A 23,912-nucleotide genomic window follows, 5' to 3' on the forward strand; every position below is an offset into this window, starting at 1 on the left:
TCCCCCACCAGAGTGATACATTTGTTACTCCTGAAGAACCTACGTGGACACATGACTATCGCCCGAAGTCCTTGTTTACATTACAGGTCACTCTTGGTGGTGTACATTCTGTGCATTTGTGCAAATTTATAATGTACAGGTGGAGGCTTTTTATTCTTCATTAGAAGTTCTTCTAAACTATTTGATTTTTAAAAACCATATATATTTATTACTTTGATAAAAATTAAAGAAAAAATAGGAAGAATATAAGACATTTTCAGCTTTTACACAGTTTTATTATCACTTATCAATTCCTGATAGGCAATGCCAGTCTGGGAGTGGGCATTTCCACACTGTAAACAAGAGAGCCACTTAGCCGCCCGCATCGGTCCTGGCCTCAGGTAGGGGACAGTGCAGCCATGCTCAAGAGCAAGTGGCTGTGTCCGGTTTTGCGGGGCAACCTAGAGCACCAGAAAGTGGTGTCACACAGGGGATCAGGACTGGGCAGAGACAGCACTGAAAAATCTCATTCCCCGTCATCCCATCCCTCAACAGATGTTTCCAGGCCAGAAGATATGGGAGTGTTTGTAAGAGTGAATGGAGAAAGCAAATATTACCAGGAGAGCTTTTGGATATTCTTAGGGATGTATAATTTAAGTATACTTCACAATATTTCAGATGCATCAAGAAGAATAAAGAATAATACAGTGAATATCCATGTACCCATAAGTCATTGCTAAGACAGTTAACCCCCACCGTATTTTGAAGTTACAGATTCTTAAAAACAAAACTTCGCCTGGCCAACATGGTGAAACCCCATCTCTAAAAAAACAAAAAACAAAAAACAAAACTTCTGCAGGTCTTAAATATAACATGTCATATGTCATCACACCTATGTGATCCATGTAGTTCTAATCATCGATTCTTACTGCTTTTTAGTATACAATAGACAATAACCTACCTGTCCATTCCTCTAATGAGGCACCCCTGAGCTGTCTCCAGGTGTTTGCTATTTCAAGCTTCTAAATACATTTTCTTGTCTGTACATACAAGAAGCTCCCAACTGGACTTGCTGTCACCAAGGAGGCCCACAAAAGGCAGTGGTCTCACCCACTGACCTTCACCCCTTTCCCTGACGTCATCATCATCATTCTGTGTGAAAGGACATCCCTCTGGCTTTAATTTGCTGATCAGTAAGGATGAGCACTTTTATTTATTTTTCCATTTCTGCAAATTCCCACTCATGGGTTTTGCTCTTTCCTAAGTGAGCTGTTTGCCACTTTCTTATTGACTCCTAATTCTTTATGTATTCTGGATACTAAATCTGTTCGTTATATTTTCTTTTGTGGATTTTGTTTTCACTTTTTTTTTTTTTTAAGGTGAAAGCAAGTTTATTAAGAAAGTAAAGGAATAAAAGAATGGCTACTCTATAGGCAGAGGAGCCTGTTTTTATTTTTTATTTCAAAATAAAGAAGTTTAAAATGTAATGCAGTTGGCTGGGCATGGTGGCTCACGCCTGTAATCTCAGCACTTTGGGAGGCCGAGGAGGGCAGATCACTTGAGGTCAAGAGTTTGAGACCAGCCTGGCCAACATGGTAAAACCACATCTCTATTAAAAATATAAAAATTAGCCAGGCGTGGTGGCACATGCCTGTAATCCCAGCTACTCAGGGGGCTGAGGCAGGAGAATCACTTGAACCCGGGAGAGAGAGGTTGCAGTGGGCCAAGACTGAGCCACTGCACTCCAGCCTGGGCAACAGAGTGAGACCCTGTCTCAAAAAACAAAAACCAAAAACCACTAAATTTAACTACATTAATTTTTTTTGTTTGTTTTTTGGAGACAGGGTCTCGCTCTGTTGCCCAGGCTGGAGTGTGGTGGCACAATCTCAGCTTATTACAACCTCCACCTCCCTAGCTCAGGTAATCCTCCCATCTCAGCCTGCCAAGTAGCTGGGAGGCGCATGACACCACACTCAGCTATTTGTGTGTGTGTGTGTGTGTATATATATATTTTTTTGTATAGAGATGAGGTTTCACCATTTTGCCCAGGCTGGTCTCAAACTCCTGGGCTCAAGTGATCTACCCAACTCGGTCTCCCGAAGTGCTGGAATTACAGGTGTGAGCCAGCATGATCAGCCTGAATTTCTTAATGTTTTCTTCACTATTTGGGCTTTTAGGACCTCGTTAAAGAAGTCCTTTTGTCTCCGGAGCTCATGAAGATGCTTTCTCATAGTATCTTCTAGGCTTTAAAACATTCAGAGCTTATTTGCTGTGTGGTGTTGGCGAGGGCTCTAATTTTTCTCCCCGCAACCCAGATAACCAGGGTCACCCAGTTGACAGAGCTTTAGAGTCCATGTTGCTTTCCGTTGCTCACACTCTCACTGACTGCTCTGTTCATCTGCCTATCTCAGACTCACACCCTTTCTCCAGGACCACTCTCCTTCTGCTAGAAGTATGTTCTTCAGTGAGTTCCTTGAGTCTCACTCTCCTGAGTTTCCTGTTGTGATAAATTCTGTTTCCCATCTGGAAATGCCTTTACCATGAGCAGATGCTTGAACAACCATCTATTTCAATGCCTGATTCTAAGCTGACGGTGAAGAGTTCCAAGTCACACTCACTGTATCACATGGCTTCCGGCTCCTACTATGGCCACTACAAAGTCTACTCTCAGTCTCAGCATCTGCTCTCTGTAATTTGTGTTTTTTCCTTGGCTGCATTTAAGATGTCCTCTTTGCGCTTAGTGTCCTGCAGTTTCATTATGATATGGATGTGGATTTCTGTGCTTCCTGATTCTCTGTGTTCAGGCTTTCATAAGTTACAGAAAATTCCTGGCCATTGTCACTTCAAGCCTCACGTCCCCACACTTCTCTGTTTAAATGTGTGCTCTGCCTCATCCTGACCTCCACACTTCTTATGTTTCATGTTTTCTATCTCTTTGGCTCTCTAGTCTGCATTTCTTCTGATTTCCTTTTCCATCTACTAATTCGAAATCTCTGTAGCCAAAATGGATCTGCTGTTAACCCACAGTTTCATCTATTGTGCTTGTCATTTCCAGATGGTTCTCTTTGATTCCTCCCCGTCTGCCAGGCCATTTTTAGTGGTCTTGTGGCTCCTGGTTCAGGCTGTTTCCTTCCTTTAGTCTGCAAATATCTCAAGCATTCTTAGTTTAATTTAGGATGTCAAAGGCTGGGTTCTCAGAGGTTCAGTTCTGCTGTGGTTCTGCTGACGTACTCGTGGTGGCTTTTTCTGTATGTGCTTGGTCATTTTACCTGTGAGCTCACGTTTAGCTGGTTTTAATCTGGGGAAATCCAGAGAGACCTGGGTGTGCTGGGAGCAGCCACCCACCATGCATGTTCTCACTAAGTTTGCAAAGAACACCATTCTTTTAACCTGGGCCACTTCTCAGGGCTGTGCTTATAGCAAGTGGCAATGAGGTCATGTTTCTTCTGGTCAAAGTGCAGGTTTGTTGATTCTCCACTGAAAAAGCAGTGAATTCTCCATCTCAGCATGCATCGGCCATGACACCAGCCCCACTGCTTGCACAGCATCTGCCTGGGCCCCTTGTGTCACCCCATGGGAAACCTGTGCCAGCAAGAGGCTCATGCTGCTTGCTGTGCTCCAAGGACCCAGGAACCTCATGTCTTCAGTCAACATTTGTGAAACCCTAGGCTGGCAGGTTAGTCTGTAAACAGAGTAGAAGCCAGACCCAGAAAAACGTCAGTCTCTCCAGGTGCCTGCACGCTGCCCTCATGGAGGCAGGAGAGCTCCTCAATGTGAGTTTTCCAGATCACACAGCTGCCACCAACACAAACTTCAAACCTTTGTAATGGGAAGCTATGCTTACACATCTCAGGGGAGCTTTGGCCACCCCAATGCATGATCTCAGATAAACTTCCCTCTGGACTCCAGTGGACAGAGGCCTCATCGTCTTTGAGGGCACAGTTCCAACTCCACACCTCATGTGGTCCAAGGCTTCAGCTCTGTACCACAAGTTGCTGGTCACAGGAAGCAGTGGTTCCTGCTCTTGGCTGATGCACCCACGGCCAGCCAGGGGTGTGGGGTTTCTCTCGGAATAAATGCCTTTAGAGGCTACGGTTCTGGTTTCAGCTCCCTCTTCGTTTCTGGCCGTTGGGAGATTTCCCTTGCTTATTTGTGAGTTCAACTATGCACCTATCTGAACCGTTCCAGCAACATTCAAAGCTATCAAAGATTCTGCATTTCTCATAGAGAGAGCAGAGCTTGCTGTGCAGGTACTCGTGGTCCTGGTGGGTCTCCACCAACCTGCTTTCTATGTTGAGGTCCCACACCTTCACCGACAGGTAGTTTCTGGTCATCAGGTACTGCTCACTGTGGCTAAATCTTACATTAGGTATGGATGAAATTATTTGTGAGAAGAAGGACCTGCTGCTGGGATCTTGAGGCTCTTCAAAAAACTTGGGAGTGCCTGTTGCACAGGGCCAAGGAGTCATGCTGCTCGGTTGATGGTCCCTTTGCTGCTACCATAGACAAGCACGTTGCACTGGTGTGAGTGGAACTTGGCTGCCACAAAGACTTCCGTCATCTCCTCCATGTTAGCAGGTTTGATGTCTACCACATCAAAACGTCTATCTGTGATTTCTAAGTGTCATAAATTAATTCTCAGGTCATTGATAGTGCATAATTCTAAGTGGATCTTGAAGTCATCCATCTTCATCATTCAAGTTATAACTTTCTGCTCTTTTATCTCATCCACTTCTTTTCCATAATTTTATAGTTTTATCATTTGTAGAGAGTAGAAAATGAGCAGTGTTCTCTTGTAACCATCTAATTTTATTTTTTCCTCAATTTCTAGACTTTCCTAATAGCCAAACCGTGGTTCATGACCTTTAAAGGTACTGTAAACATTATATTCTCCCCTAGAATGAGGGCGGCTTTTATTCTCTACTTCCTGCTGAAAAATAACTCTGCCATCCTTGTCTCCTGCCACAGGAGCTCCAGAGTAATTAAACTCAACGGTGGAAATGATATCTGCTGCAGACTGAGGCTATGTAGCCCCCTGGTCACTCACTGCTGGTCATCAAAGCCTCTTCTGGCCTCTCCCCCGCGGCGGATCTTCAGTCATGTCCTCCTCGATGGCCCCATCGACTTGTGAGAAGCACCATTGGAACTCATTGCCCACCAGCAGCAGCCACCTCCAGCTCCTGTTATGGCAGCAGGCAGCGGGGACAGGTGGGGTTGGGCAGGGACCATGGTGGACCAGGGAGGAGGCTTCTGTGCCACTGCCACTGAGCGAACAGTCCCGGTTGTCACCACCGCCCAAACAGAAGACTCGTTGGAAGTTTTCAAACTTTGTTGTTTGCCCCATTAGCCAAGATTGCTCCATGTCGTAAGACATGGTGCCAGCCAGGTGCGGTAGCTCACACCTATAATCCCAGCACTGTGGGAGGCCAAGGTGGGCAGATTGCTTGAGCCCTGGAGTTCAAGACTAGCCTGGGCAACACAGTGAAACCTCATCTCTACAAAAAATACAAAAATTAGTGGGGGTGGTGGTGCCCGTCTGTGGTTCCAGCTACTCCGGAGGCTGAGTTGGGAGGATCCCTTGGGAGGTAGAGGTTGCAGTGAGCCAGGATGGAGCCAATGCCCTCCAGCAAAAAAAAAAAAAAAAAAAAAAAAAAAAGGAGAAAGAGAGAGAGAGACATGGTGCCTTTGAATGGTCTTTCCTTTTGGAGGTCTCCCATAACCAACCTATCAGTGAAGACACACCTTCCCCCATCACATATGTTCTTTGAGAGTTCCATCAGGAAAACAGAAACCAATCTGTGTATATCACATATTAAAGGTTTTCATACAGAGGATTGCAGACTGAGGGAAATAATGTCAGGGAAGCCATCTGCTATAGTTTAGGAGTTTGTTCCCTCAAATCTTATGCTGAAATTTGTTCCTAAGGTTGGAGGTGGGGCCCAATGGGAAGTGTTGGGTCATGGGAGTGGACCCCTCATGTGTAGACGAATGCCCTGGGTGCCGGCAGGCAGGGAGTGAGTCCTAACTATATTAGCTCACCCGGCCCCCCCGGACCTCCCACTCACACTTGCCTTCTCGCCATGTGATGCCTGCATGGCTCCCCTTTGCCTCCCCCCATGAGTGGAAGCAGACTGAGGCTTTCACCAGATGCCCAGTATTCCAGCCTGCAGAATGATGAGCCAAATCAACCTCTTTTCTTTATAAATTACCCAGTCTCAGGTATTCCTTTACAACAACACAAACGGACTAAGACATCATCATTAACAACTTCAGCCAGCAGCACTGAAGCAGGGCTTTCGTAAGATGCTATCTGGAAACTCAGCCTGGGCAACATGGCAAGACCCTGTCTCTATTAAAAATACAAAAAACAGTTCAGAGTTCAACAACAAGCTTCCAAGATGCCGCCCAAAGGGAAAAGTGGTTCTGGAAAAGCGGGGAAAGGGGGAGCAGCCTCTGGGAGTGACAGTGCTGACAAGAAGGCTCAAGGTCCCAAAGGTGGTGGCAATGCAGTAAAGGTCAGACACATTCTATGTGAAAAACATGGCAAAACCATGGAAGCCATGGAAAAGTTAAAGTCTGGGATGAGATTCAATGAAGTGGCCTCACAGTATAGTGAAGATAAAGCCAGGCAAGGGGGCGAGTTGGGTTGGATGACCAGAGGGTCCATGGTGGGACCATTTCAAGAAGCAGCATTTGCCTTGCCTGTAAGTGGGATGGATAAGCCTGTGTTTACAGACCCAGCGGTTAAGATGAAATTTGGATATCATATTATTATGGTTGAAGGAAGAAAATAAAATCATATGAAAGACTGAAAAAAAAAAAAAAATACAAAAAACTAGCCGGGTATGGTGCTATGTGCCTGTGGTCCCAGCTACTAGGGAGGCTGAGGTGGGAAGATCACTTGAGCCCAGGAGTCAGGGGTTGCAGTGAGCTAAGAGTTGCACCACTGCACTCCAGCCTGGGTGACGAAGTGAGACCCTGTCTCAAAAAAAAAAAAAGTTATCTGGAAGCTGTTTCGAAACTCACAGCCACTCAATCATGTGCCTACTATTGCTTTTTGAAATAAGTGGCCTTCCTTTCCAAAACTCACCAAGGGCCTCTCATCAGTTGATCTATCCTGGAAGCACAAGGGGGAGGTGCCTTCTGGGAAATGTACTCCCCCATCTCTCCTTGGCGACAGAGACTTCAGCAGGGGGTAACAGCAATACCAAGTTGACACAAGCTAGCCCAGTTCCCAAGGACTTTGGTGATGGCCTATTTAAAATATCAAAAGATAAGACTTCTATACAAAGGATAAAGGCCACGTGACAAGAAGATGTATCCTCTCTCTTCTGATAAAATTCTTTCCACAGTCCTGCCCCAGGGTATGAGTGGCTATGTGCTGTGTCTGCAGGAGCTGTCAGGCCTGGACATGTAGCCCATGAGCCTTGGAAAAGCCTGTTCTGGCCTTGTGACCATCTTTTCTCCTCTGGGAACAGTGGGCTTCCTATGCTAACACTGTGGCTCCTGGGCATGGCTCTGCGAGGTCTTGGATAATGTGGACAAGTTTCCAGCAAGGGACAAGAAAGAATGAAAGCACAAGATGTTCTGCAGCATTCTGATCTTTCTCCCTCACTTTCGAGAATTTACATATGCTTGCCACTTTGTCACATTTGTATTAGTAAACAGAGAAAGGTTGCCTCTATGCCTCAAATAAGAAACTTTTAGGGGAATGTCCTCATTGCCAGTTATCTAAGTTATAAAAATAAGTTACCTTGCCCTTCTCTGGGAAGCAGACACCAGAGGGTACCCATGGAACTGCATTAGGGTGTCTACTTCTTCACTTCTTAAATAAAAGAAAGATACATTACCAGCAGAAACCTGAGAAACCAGGGCAGATAATGTCTGATTAGACCTTAATATCATTCTTGAGTAAAAATAAAATGAAAGTCATTGAAAAATTCTCCAAACTGACATTTGTCTCCTGGTTCTCAATGTTTTATTTCACTTTCACTAAAAAAACAAACAAACAAACAAACAAACAAATCAAAGTAGTTAATTATTTAATCTCTAGCCAACAACAACAAAAACGGGATAGTAGCTGACTCCCAGGACTCAAGGAACATCAGGCAACCAGTAAAGACTCTGGAAATTTGCTACCAATAATCTCTGCCAAAATCCACATTATCTGGGCCACCATTGAGGGAGGGGTCCTTGCAGCTACACTCTGCCGTGGTGGAGGAGGAAACAGAAAGAGATACAAAACCTCACGCCTGTAATCCCAGCACTTTGGGAGGCCGAGGCGGGCGGATCACAAGGTCAGGAGATCGAGACCATGGTGAAACCCCGTCTCTACTAAAAAATAGAAAAAAAAATTAGCCGGGCGCAGTGGCGGGCGCCTGTAGTCCCAGCTACTGGGGAGGCTGAGGCAGGAGAATGGCGTGAACCCGGGAGGCGGAGCTTGCAGTGAGCCGAGATTGCGCCACTGCACTCCAGCCTGGGCGACAGAGCGAGACTCCGTCTCAAAAAAAAAAAAAAAAAAAAAAAAAGAGATACAAAACCTGTGCCAGAGTGTTACTGTTTAATGGGACTTGAGTCTCAGAGGTCTGGCAGGCCTAACGAAGGATAGGGCTTCTGCTGCTCAGAGCCACACTCTAAGAGAAGTCATCAACACTCCTGAGACACTGTGGCTGATCAACAATCCTTCCTCCTCCCGATAGAAGAAAGCCATGGGTTTTGACAGCAGACACACCCAGGTTCAAATCAAGTCCCACCCCTTCCAAGTTGGGGGCTTCAGGGAAGTCGTTTGATCATCTAAGTTTAGTTCCTACACCTGTAAGATAGAAAGAAAACCTACCTTACAGGGTTGTCGGGAGGATTTAGTGGGATAACCTGTGCAAAGCATATTAGCATCTGGTCCCCAGTAGGTCCTCGTAAGTTTAAATGCCTTTCTAAGGCACTGCATTTTCCACTTCTTCCTCCCTCTAGATCTTTCCCTCTAGGCCACAGATATAACAGGTCTTCTAAATATACTGTCTTTTCTGTCTACTGCACTGAAAAATGATAATTTTCAAGCATTCAGGGGAATAGGTCAAAGTCTTTGCGGGGAGTGGTGGAGGGAATAAAAGGAATCAGGGTTTCTTGAAGAAGAGGCTGGTTCCAGATCTGGGGCCAGAAATACCCAAGATGAACCTGGAACATCTCACCAGCTCAGAAAGCAAGGAAGTTATCAAAGACAGCTGATTGTCAAATGAATCAGCAGCTTGAAAAGGCTCTCTGCCAAAGATGGAACAATTTGAGCACCAAAAGGATAATAAATAATTTGCAGTCATGAAATCCAAGAGTCCACAATGATACTAAAACAACCAAAAAAACCTCATTAGTCACCTTTGGCAGATGTTAGGGGAACCAACTCAGTATTTTAAACACTGGCAAATAAAGGGAAAGAATTAATGCTGCCCATACTTTGGGGTAATCAAAGTTTATAGAAGTACTTCAGCTGACAAATAAATAAAGAATGATAGAATTATTATTACCATTAGCATTTCATTATAATTTGTAACCCCTAATAAAATAACAAAATAAAAAGGCTGCCAGCATCATGAAAAGAGAGATATCAACCACATACCACGTACCTCCTGAGGGAAACACACAGCATCACCTATGAAGTGCTCTTTCCCCACCACCCAGTCTGCATTGAACCTAAGCCTCATAAAGTCTCAAGAACTAATTACAGATTTATAGGAAATACAAGGAAGAACAGGTTAAATGACACCATGATGCTGATATCAGTAAAATTCAGACTATGGGCAAGTCTATAGGGAAAACAACCCAATTTTGATTATAGGTAGTTAATTGCCCCCTAAGAGCATTGTTAACATTCTGAGATGCAAGTTTTCAGCTTTTTTTTCATGCATATACACTATAAAAATGGGATTATCCTAACATTGTTCTGTGACTTTTTTGCTAAATTAATAAATAGCAGACAGCCATCTATATCTACAACACAGGTATAATTCATTCTTTTAAACAACTTTGTAGTATTCCATAGTGTGGATATGCCATAATTCATGAAGTCAACTCATCTTTGCGTAGTTGTATTTCTAAAGGATCACTCTTTAAACTTCTGCATTAAGAAATGAGTTTTCAGTGAATAATGGTGGTTGGGCGATAGAGCTTTGATGAGGAACAAGATATTGGTGTAATCTGAGAATACCTCTCTACAAAATGCTAATCAATTATAATCTGATTTGGAGAATTTAATGCAGAAAATCCTGGCAGATACCAACCCACTCAGGGGATAGAGGTTAACACCACGTGACCCTCCTGGTGTGCTGCAGTGAGATGAACAAGGAATAACTTTATGTGGCGTTGTTGCCCAGAATGTGTGCCTAAGTCTGGTTATGGGGAAGCATCAGACAGAACCATCCCCATCCTACAGAATATAAGTCTGGTCAAGAACTGTCAGGAAGATGAAAGACAAGAAAAGATCAAGGAATTGTTTCCAATGAAGCATCTAAACAACAGACATGACAATTGGCATGTGACATGACTTCCTGGACAGGATCCTGGGCCTGAGAGGGGGAAAAGCCACAGTGGGACAGTCGGTAAAATTTGAATCGGATGTAAAAGTTTTCCAAATCAAAATGGAGTCACTTGTGTTAAAAAAAATACCCTGACAAATGGAGCTGGGGAAGGCCATGCATAAATGCCTGATAACAAGAATTACCACAAAAGACACCTTGTATTAGTCCATTTTCATACTGCTATGAATAAATACCTGAGACTGTGTAATTTATAAAGAAAAAGAGGTTTAATGGACTCACAGTTCCCCATGGCTGGGGAGGCCTCACAATCATGGTAGAAGGCGAAGGAGGAGCAAAGGCATGTCTTACATGACAGTAGGCAAGAGAGTGTGTGCAGGGGAACTGCCGTTTATAAAACCATCAGATCTCATCAGACTTATTCACTACCATGAGAATAGCAAGGGAAAAACCTGCCCCCTGATTCAATACCTCCCACCAGGTCCCTCCCATAACACGTGGGGATTACGGGAGCTATAATTCAAGGTGAGATTTGGGTGGGGATGCAGATAAACCATATCATTCCACAAAAATCACAACCTCACAGAAGGTCATTGCAACCTTACACACACACAAAAATCTGCCCGGCAACTGCCTGTTTAACCTCAGACTGGTACTACTCTTGTTAATGATTCTTCAGCCAAGGATAATTACTTCAAAACCATCGTATAATCCTCCTCACGTTTCCTTTAAAAACCTTTGTCTTCCTTTACCTCCCTGAATATGCACACAGTTTACAATGGCACGTGTATTCCCATTGCAGTGCCCATCATTTTCTTTTAGAGAGCCTCTCTCTGCTATTTAGGTTGACAAGCATCTGTGGGTCAGAGGTTAGTGTTGCACAGAAACTGATTTCCAGGTTGTGGGGGTTACATGCTGGTTATGTAGGACAGCGTCCCTGTTTTGGAGATACACATACTGAAGTGTTTTGTGGCAATGAAATATTCTTTTGTGGTAATATTCATATCATCACGTCTGCAACTTGCTCTCCAAGTATCCAGAAAAAGCCTAGAGAGTGGGCGATGGAGCAAACACAGTAAAATATCAACAGCCCGGGAATCGGGCGGGCATATGGGAGTTCTTTATACACACCTGGAGGCAACTTGACAAGGCTCTCAAGGTCCTGTACTCCAACCTGGCTCACGACCCGCTCGTTTTCCGCAATAGCCCGTGCTTGGGCCTGAGTGATATGTCTCTCCAACATTTCAAACTCATCCAGCCGCTGCTTATAGAGCTCCCGAATCTGGCAGGGGGATGATCAAATGCACAGAAATATGGTGAGATTACTTACCATTACTTAGCTTTACTCAGCCCTACCCCAGGATCAGGGCTTCCAGTGAAGCACAGAATAGTCAGAGAACTATTGCAACCATCTGGTCTGACCTACTGGATCTGAAAACTGAGACCCATAGAGGGGAAAGGTTTAAAGGTTTCATAGTCAGGCCAGTAACAGACTCGAGCTTGGTCACCTGTCTCCTGGCTTCACAGTAAAGAGAGCTGCCATCCAAACAGTGAAATACCAAATACAAGTTAGCACACTTCCTGTGGTGCCACCCAGATCCCCATTCAGGGAAGGACTTGTTCCCTAGCTACAGGGAACGTCATCAGCAGACAGCCCCTTCACAGTCCACCTAAGCTGCGGAAAAGGAGTCACCTGAGACCATGTCTTTTCTGCAGCACCCACATCCTGTGTCTGAGAGAGGCAGGGGTATAAAGGCCTGGCCATTTTGACCCAAAGAGAGAAACTCTGACAGGCAATACTCTCTCCAGGGCAACCTGCTGCATTTGTCAAAGCTTGTTGACAAATGCATCATCAGAGTTCAGCTTCTTCCGTGGCTCACTCCTTCTTCCGTGGCTCACTCCTTCTTCCGTGGCTCACTCCTTCTTCCGTGGCTCACTCCTTCTTCCGTTCCCTTCCCCTCACAGGTGTTGCTAGCTAACAAACACCTGTAGCCCAAACTCTGTCACAGTACTTGCGCCCAGAGAGTCCACTTGGATGCCCAACACACTCCTCAAGACTCATTACAGATTGACTAGTCAACCAGCTAAACTTCTGATGCATATTTTCTGGTTCAGACTTCTCGAGGCAAGAAGCAGAGAGCTCACCGGTATGGGTAATATGAAAGAGTTCGCATTAGCCAGGCATGGTGGTGTGCACCTGTAGTCCCAGCTACTTGGCAGGCAAGGGAATTACTTGAGCCTAGGAGTGCAAGATCAGACTGGGCAACACAGTGAAACCCTGTTTCTTTCTCTTCTTTTCTTTCTTTCTTTTTTTTTTTTTTTTTTTTTTTTTGAGACATAGTTTTGCTCTTGTTGCCCAGGCTAGAGTGCAATGGCATGACCTCGGCTCATTGAAACCTCTGCCTCCCAGGTTCAAGCGATTCTCCTGCCTCAGCCTCTGAAGCAGCTAGGATTACAGGTGCCCGCCACGATGCCCAATAATTTTTTGTATATTTTTTAGTAAAGATGGGGTTTCACCATGTTGGCCAGGCTGGTCTTGAACTCCTGACCTCAGGTGATCTACCCACCTCAGCCTCCCAAAGTGCTGGGATTGCAGACATGAACCCCTGCCCCCAGTCTTATTTTCCTCTCTTATTTATTTATTTTTTAGAACTGGAGTCTTGCTTTGTGGCTTAGCCTGGAGTATAGTGGTGCAATCACAGCTCACCCCTGCCTACTCTTCCTGGGGTCGAAGGATCCTCCTGCCTCAGCCTCCAAGTAGCTGGGACTACAGGCATACACCACCATATCCAGCTAATTTTTAAATTTTTTGTAGAGATGGGGTCTCAAACTCCTGGACTCAAGTAATCCTCCCATCTCAGCCTCCCAAAGTGCTGGGATTACAGGCATGAGCCACCATGCTCGGCCAACCTCACTTCTTTTAAAGAAAAAGAAAAAAACAGTTTATGTAGGAAGACAGTGTTCCTTATTGTATTCTTAAAGTTGGTGGGATCGCAAAGATGTTTACTTAGTCATTCTTTTAATAAAGATTTATTGTGTACCCAGGCGTGGTGGTGGGCACTTGTAATCCAGCTATTCGGGAGGCTGAGGCAGAAGAATCACTTGAACCCAGGAAGCAGAGGTTGCAGTGAGTTGAGACTGCACCATTGCACTCCAGCCTGGGCAATAGGAGCGAAATTCCACCTTAAAAAAAAAAAGATGTATTGTGTAATTACCATTTACATTTGGGGAAATGAATCAGATATGGTTTCTGCTCTTAAAGAGTTTACAGTTTAGCAGGAGGGGCCTGGCAAGGATACAAATAGGTGAAATCAACTCTTAAAAGTGCTATGATAGCATATGAATGAGGATATAAGGAAGGCTAAGAGGAAGTAACTAAATCTTTCTGGGGTCAGGAAACGCCTTTCAGGAGACAGTGGCCTGGGACAGTTCCTCAAATATAAAGTACTGTGTTCTATGTCATGTGTTTTAATATTTGGGTCTGCTGACAATCTCTGACCCTAATTTTTGGATGTAGGAATTAGCATCTTATCCAAATAACAAGGCCAACTATCACTTACTGAGGGCTTACCGTGTTGTAAATACTCAACATTGTAAATGCTTTACTGTATTGACTTATTTAATCCTCAAAACAACCAACCCATGGGGTGAATATTATTATCTGCATTTTAAAGATAAGGAAATGGAGGCATATAGAAGTAAATACCACCCAAGGTCATATAGATGGTATGTGCAGGAGCCAGGACTTGAACCCAGGGTGTATGGTTCCAGAGCATTTGCTCTTAATCATTAGACCATGCGATATTTCTATAGGTGGGCCTGGGGAAGATCAGCTGCCAAGGGGGTTATCTCAGGCAATGCAGATACTCATACGGAAGAGTGATTATTGCTTCGCCCAGGGAGAACGAATTTGAGTCCTGTACAGACCGTCATATGGCAGTGACATCTAGAGACGAGTGAGGAAAAGGAAAGAAGAGATGACGAAAAAGGAAAGAGGGAGAGGAATATAGGTATAAGAACAGCAACATTGCCGGGCATGTTGGCTCACGTCTGTAATCCCAGCACTTTGGGAGGCCAAGGCAGGTGGATCATGAGGTCAGGAGTTCAAGACCAGTCTGGCCAACATAGTGACACCCTGTCTTTACTTAAAACACAAAAAATTAGCCTGGTGTGGTGGTGTGCGCTTGTAGTCCCAGCTACTTGGGAGGCTGAGGCAGGAGAATCACATGAACCCAGGAGGTGGAGGTTGCAATGAGCTGAGATTGCTCCACTGCACTCCAGCCCAGGCGACAGTGCGAGACTCTGTCTCAAAAAAAAAAAAAAAAAAGAAAAAAACCAAAAACCCAGCAACATTACAGAAGTAGAATAACAGATGCCTGCTCTTTTCAAAGTTTCTTTTTTTGTAATTACAAAATTAATTCATGTACATTGCAAAATTCAGACAATATAGAAATGTGCAAAAAAAAGTTAAATGTCCCATAAGAGTATTGTTAACATTTTGTTGTAAAAGTTTTCAGCTTTTTTCCCATGCATATATATTATAAAAAATGAAATTATCCTAACATTGTCCTATGGCTTTTTTGCTAAATTAATAAACGGCAGGCCAGGCGCGGTGACACACGCTTGTAATCCTAGCACTTTGGGAGGCTGAGGTGGGCAGATAACTTGAGGTCAGGAGTTGGAGACCAGCCTGGCCAACATGGTGAAACCCCATCTCTACTAAAAATACAAAAATTAGCCAGGCATGGTGGTGCATGCCTGTAATCCCAGCTACTTGGGAGGCTGAGGCAGGAGAATCGCTTGAACCCAGGAGACGAAGTTGTAGTAGCCAAGATCGCGCCTCTGCACTCCAGACTGGGTGGTATAGTGGCTACTTACAGGACAGAGACTGAGAAAATAGAATCCAATGAACTGGGTCACTGGTCATGGGGTTTATAGGTTTATAATGCTCCATATATTCTGGCTCAAGTGAATGACAGGGATGTGAGTCCGAAGTTCAAGGGCAAGGTCTGGCTGGGTAGGCTGAAGTCTTAGCAGAGTGAATGTGGTGACCCATGAATCACAGAGTACAGGGTCCCAGCCAGGGGCTCTGGCTGCACTTGAAGAAGCCTATAACCCATGGAGGGGGCGAGGCTGGTCCTCCAAGTATCTCATATACCCTATGGGTCTTCATTCTGTTAATGTCTATCTACCTCAGCTAGGTTGAAAGCTACAGAGGACAGGTTGCGTGTGTGAGGGTGGGTGTGCCCGAACACTGGCGTTTTTATTCACTGCTGAATCCCCACTGCCTAGAACAGAGTATGACATCCAGCAGACATTCAACAAATGTGTTAAGTGAAGGGATGACTGAGGTTAAGGACGTGGGATGCATGTCACTTAAGGGGCAGGTAGAGGACAGAACAGAAAGGAGAAGAAGAAGATCTGAGAGGCAGGAGGCACACCGGGGTAAAGGATCGGGTATGGGAGAAGTGCCCACAAGTTTAAGGGAGTCCTCAGTAGTGTGGCCAGCAGAGGCGGACTCAGCACAGAGGTCCCAAGTCAGCTGGTTTTCTCCTTGTACAGACGAGGAAGCAGAGTTGCTGTTCTAGAGACTAGACACACTTCCTAAAATCTGCGCATGAATGGCCAGCCAAGATTGTGATTTGTGATACAAAGGCACCCCAAAGCCGGGTGACTTTCGGCTTTATCACCTCCATGGAACAACTATTCAGCGGTCTGCCACAGCCGTTCATTGATATACGCAATATATAACGTATGTGCCTAGAGAAATACAGACAGGTGCTATAGATATATGCCGCACGTTGTGTGGTATGTGTGGTGTTTGCATGTATGTGTGTATGGAGAGAGTGTCCTTCCACTAGTAATGTCGGGCCCACTTCGGCATGATGGGCTGTTTCTCAGCTGCAGCCCCAGATCCTGGAACAGCGCCTGGCACCTGGCCGGCGCGGACGCGTGCCGAGCGCTGAGTCCCCGGCACCGCCGCGTTACCTGCTGCAGCTGGTCCACGAACTCCTCGTGGCGTTTATTTTCGCTGCCGCGGGCCTTGATCAAACTTGCGCTCACTTCGTCGCCGATGACCTCGGCAGAGTACAAGTTGCGGAAGACACCGGTGAGCAAGTGCGAGATATCTTGGGTGCGCAGCGAGGAGGGGCGCAGACGAAGCAGCTGAGGCTCGGGACGCTGCGCCAGCGCAAGCTGCGTGAAGCGGCGGGGCCGGGCTGCGAAGCTGTAGTGGAAGCCCTCGGAGTAGGAGAGGGAGGAATATAAGGACTTCCAGGTGGGCTGGCTGGGGCTGCTGGACTCGGTTGGTGGCGAAGTTGGCGCCCACATTGTCCCCTGGCACTCGTCGGTCCGGGACGCTAAAGATCCCCGCTTTATGGATCTCCTGGTCTCCATGGCAACTGAGACGCGGCTAACTCCCTGCCGCCCTTCTGCTTCCGGCCCTACCCCTTCCGCCTTGCCTTTCTCTCGGATCACGTCATCGCTGTGGTCATCGTAAACATTCGCATCTTCAGCATCGTCCTTTTAAAAGTGAGCTTACTAAGTGTGAGGACCCATGGAGAAAGGTTTAATTGACACAGCCAGGCCTGTCTGCCAAACCTTGTACCTAACTACCTACCTTCATCCATTCTTTAATTTGTTAAGCAACTGCTCATTCACTCATCATATTTATTGTGTAAAGATTGTGTTTCAGGTCTGTGCCGGTAGCTGAAGATACCAAAGAAGTATGATGCTGCTTCTGCCTTCAGGAAGTGCGCAGTTGTGTATGTGTGTGTTTGTGATGAGGGCGGTGGGTGTGGAGGTAACAGTAAAACAACTGTACTTTAGTGGATTAAGGCCAAGGTGGAGATAAATATTGGTTGTCATGGAACTACAAAGGAGGACAGGAACTTAGTCTGTAGAAGGAGTGATTGCTTCTTGGAACAAATTAAAACTAAGCAGAGATTTCAAAGAATGAGTAGACTGAACATCATTAGTCATCAAGGAAGTGGAAATTAAAACCACAATGCAATACTACAGTTAGTAGAATGACAAAAAACAAGAAAGTACTTAAATAAGAGCCAGGTGTGTGTGGTGGCTCACACCTGTAATCCCAACACTGGGAGGCTGAGGCAGGAGGATCACTTGAAGCCAGGAGTTTGAGACCAGCCTGGGCAACATAGGGAGACCCCATCTCTACAAAATATTTTAAAATGTGGGAAGGGCTGAAAGAAATTCAGGAGGAGTGGAACTTAAAAGAGTGTGAGGGTGGAGGAATGGCACTGATAGGTTAGGGCCAGATCATAAGTGGGTTGGTAGGCCACAATAGGGAATTTGGACTTTATTTTGAGGGCAGTAGGAGGTTCATCAAGGGTCTTAAGCTAGGGCATGTCGTGGTCAGCTCTGTTTTACTAAGATCATCCTGATTGCTATGAGAATAGACAAGAGAGGCAAGAGGCATCAGAAAGTTCAGTTAGGAAACTAGCACAGAGGTTAGGAAAGAGATGAAAGGAGATTGGATGAGAGAGAGGGAACTGAATTGGAGATAGATCCAAAAAGTAGAATTGACAAGACTTGCTGGTGGATAATGGGAGGTAAGAAACAGGCACCAAGAATAACTCCCAGGTATCCTGTGTGTGCAATCAGCGGGGTGATTACAGCATCACTGAGATGGAGAAGAGGACTGCATTTGTCCAGGGCAGCAGCATGACATCACATTGACTGTTGTCATTTGCACACCATGGCTTTTGCTCACAGGTGATACAACCAATCCCTTTATACTCCACGGTGAGTTTGCTTGCCTTACATCCTGAAACTCACTTCCAGAGATGATTGCTAGGATGCTTGCCCACACACCTGGGCTACCTCCACTTCTACTTCTCTTGGTTGGGCCTGGCTCTCTCTTTTGTCCTTTCCAGTACTTTCTGTCCTGAGAGCTGAGAAGCCAGGGCTGCCTGCCCTGGACTGCATACTTGAGAGGCCCATCTCTGGCTGTCCCCCAGCTGTACTCTTTCCCACAGAGTAAAAGACCACAGGGCCAAGATGATGTGCCCCGTGCCCCCTCTCCAGGTACATGGGACCCCGAAAGTATGTGCCCACATGTCCTGTGTTCATTCCAAGACCTATGCAGGCCTCTTCTTTAAGTCAGCCTCTCAGGGCTCCCTGGCCCCCTTCCCTGTTATAGGGAAGGACAGGACAATGGACTCTTGCCATTACTTTTGGCTTCTCCATCCTGCCTCTAGGCAGCCTCAGAGACAGTCACAGTGCCTGACTAGCCTGGGAGAGGTCTCCCTTTGCATGACCCCTCCCACCCTCTGGCTCCAGGCTAAGGTCACCAGCAACCCTCCTGTCTTTCCAGTGGCAACAGCCACCCCTCAGTCCTCATCTCAGCAGCCTCTGGTGCTGCTACCCATTCCCTCCAACTGACACACTCTCTTCCCTGCCTCCCTATTTCTTCTGTGCATCATCTATCTCCACCCTCGGGTCCCTGTTCTAACAGTATCTCTCTGCTTGATAAACTGGATTCATCCCTGATTCCACCATGCCCGGCATTCAATTTCTGTTTGCTCCCTGGCTAACTGGAGAAATGAATGACTGCAACCCTGCACTGGTAACAGGGCTCAGGTCACTTTTGGAACCACTCTTCAGCTCCCCTCCCCTGGGGACTTCATCAGCACAAAGGGAATTCCTTGTGAGTTGCTGTCTTCATTTTATAACCTGTTCTATTGACCACATTTTTGTTTGTTTGTTTACCTCTGTGTTCCCACACACATTTTTGGTCTTTACTTTTTTTTTCACTGCTTTTTTCTTTTTGAGACAGGTTCTCACTCCGTCACCCAGGCTGGGGTGCCGGGGTATGATCATGGCTCATTGCAGCCTCAACCTCCTGGGCTCAGGCAATCCCCCTGCCTCGACCTCCTGAGTAGCTGGGACCACAGGCATGCACCACCATGCCCAGCTAATATTTAAAATTATTTGTAGAGACAAGGTCTTCCTATGTTGCCCAGGCTGGTCTCAAACACCTGGATTCAAGCAATCCTCCTGACTTCACCTCCTGAAATGTTGGGATTACAGGCATGAGCCACTGCACCTGGCGTTTGGCTTTTTTTTTTTTTTTTTTGAGATGGAGTCTTGCCCTGTCCCCCAAGCTGGAGTGTAGTGTTGCAATCTTGGCTCACTGCAAACTCCCCCTCTCAGGTTCAAGCGATTCTCCTGTCTCAGCCTCCTGAGTAGCTGGGATTACAGGCACACACCACCATGCCCGGCTAATTTTTGTATTTTTAGTAGAGACAGGGTTTCACCATGTTGGCCAGGCTGGTCTCAAACTCCTGACCTCATGATCCACCCACCTCAGCCTCCCAAAGTATTGGGATTACAGGCGTGAGACACCGCGCCCAGCCAGATGTCCAACGTTTTGATTGCAAGGAAATTTTTGCTTATCTGTGGTGGTGGATATAATGAACATTATGCATGGACCTTTTTTTTTTTTAAGCTTATCAGCTATTATTAGTGTTAGCGTATTTGATGTGTGGCCCAAGACAATTCTTCTTCAGGTGTGGCCCAGGGAAGCCAAAAGATTGGAGACCTGTGTATAAAAACAAATTCAAATAGTACATAAATAATGAAAAGGAAGTGTCTTCCTCTCAGTCCTTTCCCCCAAATTATTAGAGTATTTCCGCATACTTTCAGCTGTTTTTTCTGCCTTCATGAACACTGATATTTGTCAAGACATTTAAAAAATTGTTTAAAAACAGGCTGGGCATGGTGGCTCATGCCTGTAATCCCAGCACTTTGGAAGGCTGAGCAGGTGGATTGCTTGAGACCAGGAATCAAAGACCAGCCTGGCCAACATGACGAACCCTGTCACTGCTAAAAATACAAAAATTAGCCAGACACGGTGGCACATGCCTGTAATCCCAGCTACTTGGGAAGCCAAGACACAAGAATTGCTTGAACCCGGGAGGCAGAGTTGTAGTGAGCTGAGATAGTGCCACTGCACTCCAGCCTAGGTGACAGAGTGAGACTCTGTCTCAAAAAACAAAACAAAACAAAACAAAACAAATAAGTGAAATCATGTTATACATGGATATTGTCCTGTCATTTGTATTTTTCACTTCTTATATCCTATGGCAACTCATGGAGAACTACTATTTTTTTTTTTTTTTTTTGCTTCTATAAATAATGCTGTAATGAGCAACCTTGTTCATGTTTGTACATACTTTGCATAGCTGTACAATATTTCTGTGGAATAATATCATAGAAGTGCTTGGCCAAAGGTGTGTACATTTTAGTAGCTGAGATACTGCCAAAATGCCCTTCAAAAAGATTATACCAGAATATAATCCCATATGCAAAATGTATGAGTTCATGGACATTTTAAACATGTTTTGAGCCATATCCCAGATTTTATCCCTAGCTCACATCTCCCTCCCAAACTCCGGACTTGTACATCCATCATGTTCTTGACATCTAGATGGTACCTCAAACTTAATGTGTCCGAAATCGAGTGCCTGCTCCTCCTCAGCCTTCCCCATTCCATTAATGGGAGATCCATTCTTCAGGTGTCCAGGTCCAAAATTTGGAGTCATCCTTGACTCCTCTCTTTCTCTCACAGCCCCCACCAGTAATTCCTGTTGACTCTACCTTCAAAATATATCTGGAATCCTATCAGTTTCCACACTCAACTCCTACCTCCAAGGTCTGAGCCACCATCCACTCCCACCTGAATCGGGTATTACAAGAGTCTCCTCACTGGGCTCTTGCTTTAGCCCTTGTCCCTCCATGGTGACTTCCAGCAGTCAGAGGATTCTTTTTACATTAGTCAGATTATGTCCCTCCCTGGCTTGAAGCCTTGCAAGTGCTTCCCATTTTGCCCAGAGTAAAAGTTGAATTCTTTTTTTTTTTTTTTTTTTTTTTTGAGACAGAGTGTCGCTTTTGTTGCCCAGGCTGGAGTGCAGTGGCGCAATCTCAGCTCACCGCAACCTCCGCCTCCCAGGTTCAAGCGATTCTCCTACCTCAGCCTCTGGAGTAGCTGGGATTATAGGCATGTGCCATCACGGCCGGCTAATTCTGTATTTTTAGTAGAGATGGGGTTTCACCATATTGGTCAGGCTGGTCTTGAACTTTCGACCTCAGGCAATCCGCCTGCATCAGCCTCCCAAAGTGCTGGAATTACAGGCGTGAGCCACTGCGCCCGGCCAAGTTGAATTATTTTTTATTGTTGTTGTTGTTTGAGACAGAGTCTTGCTCCGTCGCCCAGGCTAGAGTGCAATGGTGCAATCTCAGCTCACTGCAACCTCCTCCTCCCGGGTTCAAGTAATTCTCCTGCCTCAGCCTCCCAAGTAACTGGTATTACAAGCGCCCACCACCAACCACTCCCAGCTAATTGTGTGTGTGTGTGTGTGTGTGTGTGTGTGTGTGTGTATTTTTAGTAGAGACAGGGTTTCGCCATGTTGGCCAGCCTGGTCTTGAACTTCTGACCTCAGGTGATCCACCAGCCTCAGCCTCCCAAAGTGTTGGAATTACAGGCATGAGCCACCATGCCCAACCGTAAAAGGTGAATTCTTAAAAGGCCCAAAAGGACTTGGTCCCGGTTACTTCTCTTTCTCCTTCCATGATCACCCCACCCCCTACTTCCCGGTTCCCTTGCTCTCACAGCTCCAGCCACACTGGCCTTGTCTTCCTTGCTCTTCCTCCAGCATATCAATGCCCTCCTGCCTCAGGGTGTATTTCCTGTGCCTGGAATCTTCTGTCCAGATATCTCTAAATGTCTCAGTCCCTCACTTCTGTCAAGGCTTTGCTTGAATGTCACCTTTCCCATAAGATCCAGCCTGATCAACCCCTTTAAAATTTAATTGGCAGGCGGGGTGGATCGCTTGGTGTCAAGAGTTCAAGAGCACCTTGGCCAACGTGGTAAAACCCCATCTCTATTCAAAATACAAAAATTAGGCGGGCGTGGTGCCACACACCTGCAATCCCAGCTACTCAGGAGGCTGAGGCAGGAGAATCACTCAAACCTGGGGGCAGAGATTGCAGTGAGCTGAGATCACACCACTGCACTCCAGCCTGGGCAACAGAGTGAGACTCCGTCTCAAAAAAAAAAAAAAAAAATTAACCCTATCCCATTCCTGAACTCCTTTATCTGACTGTTTTCATTTTGCTTATTATCTGCTAATACCCTATACAATCCATTTCTTACATTTGTTAAAATGTCTCTTTTCTTTCCATTAGAATTTGGGCTCCAGGAGGGCAGGGGTTTTTGGTGTGTTTTGTTCACAGATGATTCCCAAGCCTCTAGAACAGTGCCCAGTACACAGGAGCTGCTCAATAAATATTTGTGGAATAAGTGACATAGCAGAACAGTTTTCAAATGTGGGTCTCTTCAGTTCACACACCCCTTAAGTGTGCTTCCTCCCTCAGGTGAGTTAGATTCTGCCTCCTCCTTCTGAGGAGGGCAAGTTTAAGGGTCTGAGGGCAAGTTTCCTGACTGTTCCCCACACCAAGCACTATATTCTGCCTCTGGGGTGGAGGTGAGCACTGGGACAGTCCACAGTGAAATAAACATCACAGTTCCATTTACAAATGAATACACAATAAAATCCCACGAATATAATTGTGGAATAGTAACCTCAAATAATCCCATACTGTCCTGGGACTACAGCAAGTCCAGTTCATTATGTTACGCCATAGTTCACTGTGGCATCCTGGATCCCTGCAAGGTCAGGACCTGAGGATCTGACCCTGCATGACCTGAGGACTCTCACTTTGCCACAGCTGCTCCCTTGGGAGGAGCAGCCTTCACTTCACTTTTCCTCCTGATGCATCTGGACTTGGGCCCATGGCCCTCTGGAGGGAGCTCCTATGGGAGTTTTGCAGCCCTCAAAAGCAGCAGGGGCATGAGCTTAGACCAACAGCCTCAGGCTGGGCTCTGGCCACCTGGATGTGTAGAGGAGGCCAAGCAGAGGATGGCTGTGGGAATATGGGATTCTGGTGGCCTTCTAGCAGGTACTTACTTGTGCCCTGTACTTGCCATCCATTATTTCTGCCAATTCTAAGGATGATTATAGCTCCTGATTGAGGAGCTCAGAGAAGCGAAGTCACTTTTCCAAAGTCTTAGCAGCAGGAAACTGCAGAGCCAAGATTTAAACAGCCCCTTCACGCCGTATCCTGGAGCAGGGGCTCTTAAGACAGGGAGGGGGCGGAATAAACCCCATCCACCTCACCTACCCAAGCTGGGTTAGGTTTGCATTTCATGGGGCGGGGACTAGAAAGGGCCAGCCCTGAAGCACGCTTGTAGCCTGACCATCCTGAAAATTGTCATTCTTGGGTAGATAATACTCCCTCCTTATGCCTCCAGAGAAAGTGGTGGTGGAGAGGCCAAGGGAAGTGGCTTGAGGCAGGCACTGGCACCAACACTAGGTCTCTCTTCCC

At 45.9% G+C, this 23,912-nt stretch overlaps 1 protein-coding gene and 2 pseudogenes across 2 annotated transcripts in view; 1 reads left to right on the forward strand and 2 right to left on the reverse strand.

Annotated features, from left to right (window-relative positions):
• The window catches only part of DLEC1 (DLEC1 cilia and flagella associated protein), a 67,797-nt gene extending 50,564 nt beyond the window's left edge, over positions 1-17,233 (reverse strand). Inside the window, exons 1-2 of the mRNA XM_007971759.3 lie at positions 16,491-17,233; positions 11,634-11,784 (exon numbers count right to left, since the gene is read on the reverse strand). Coding sequence (XP_007969950.3) covers positions 11,634-11,784; positions 16,491-16,898 — 559 coding nt within the window. The 5' untranslated portion in view covers positions 16,899-17,233. The remainder of the gene's footprint in view (positions 1-11,633; positions 11,785-16,490) is intronic.
• Positions 4,083-5,353, reverse strand: LOC103221065 (serine/threonine-protein phosphatase 2A 55 kDa regulatory subunit B delta isoform-like; annotated as a pseudogene).
• LOC140713522 (peptidyl-prolyl cis-trans isomerase NIMA-interacting 4 pseudogene) lies at positions 6,331-6,805 on the forward strand (annotated as a pseudogene). Its single transcript, XR_012095638.1, has one exon. The product of XR_012095638.1 is annotated as a peptidyl-prolyl cis-trans isomerase NIMA-interacting 4 pseudogene (transcript).
• Positions 17,234-23,912: the final 6,679 nt, after the last annotated feature.

Source organism: Chlorocebus sabaeus, chromosome 15 (genome assembly GCF_047675955.1).
Source record: "Chlorocebus sabaeus isolate Y175 chromosome 15, mChlSab1.0.hap1, whole genome shotgun sequence".
Classification (NCBI taxonomy): domain Eukaryota; kingdom Metazoa; phylum Chordata; class Mammalia; order Primates; family Cercopithecidae; genus Chlorocebus; species Chlorocebus sabaeus.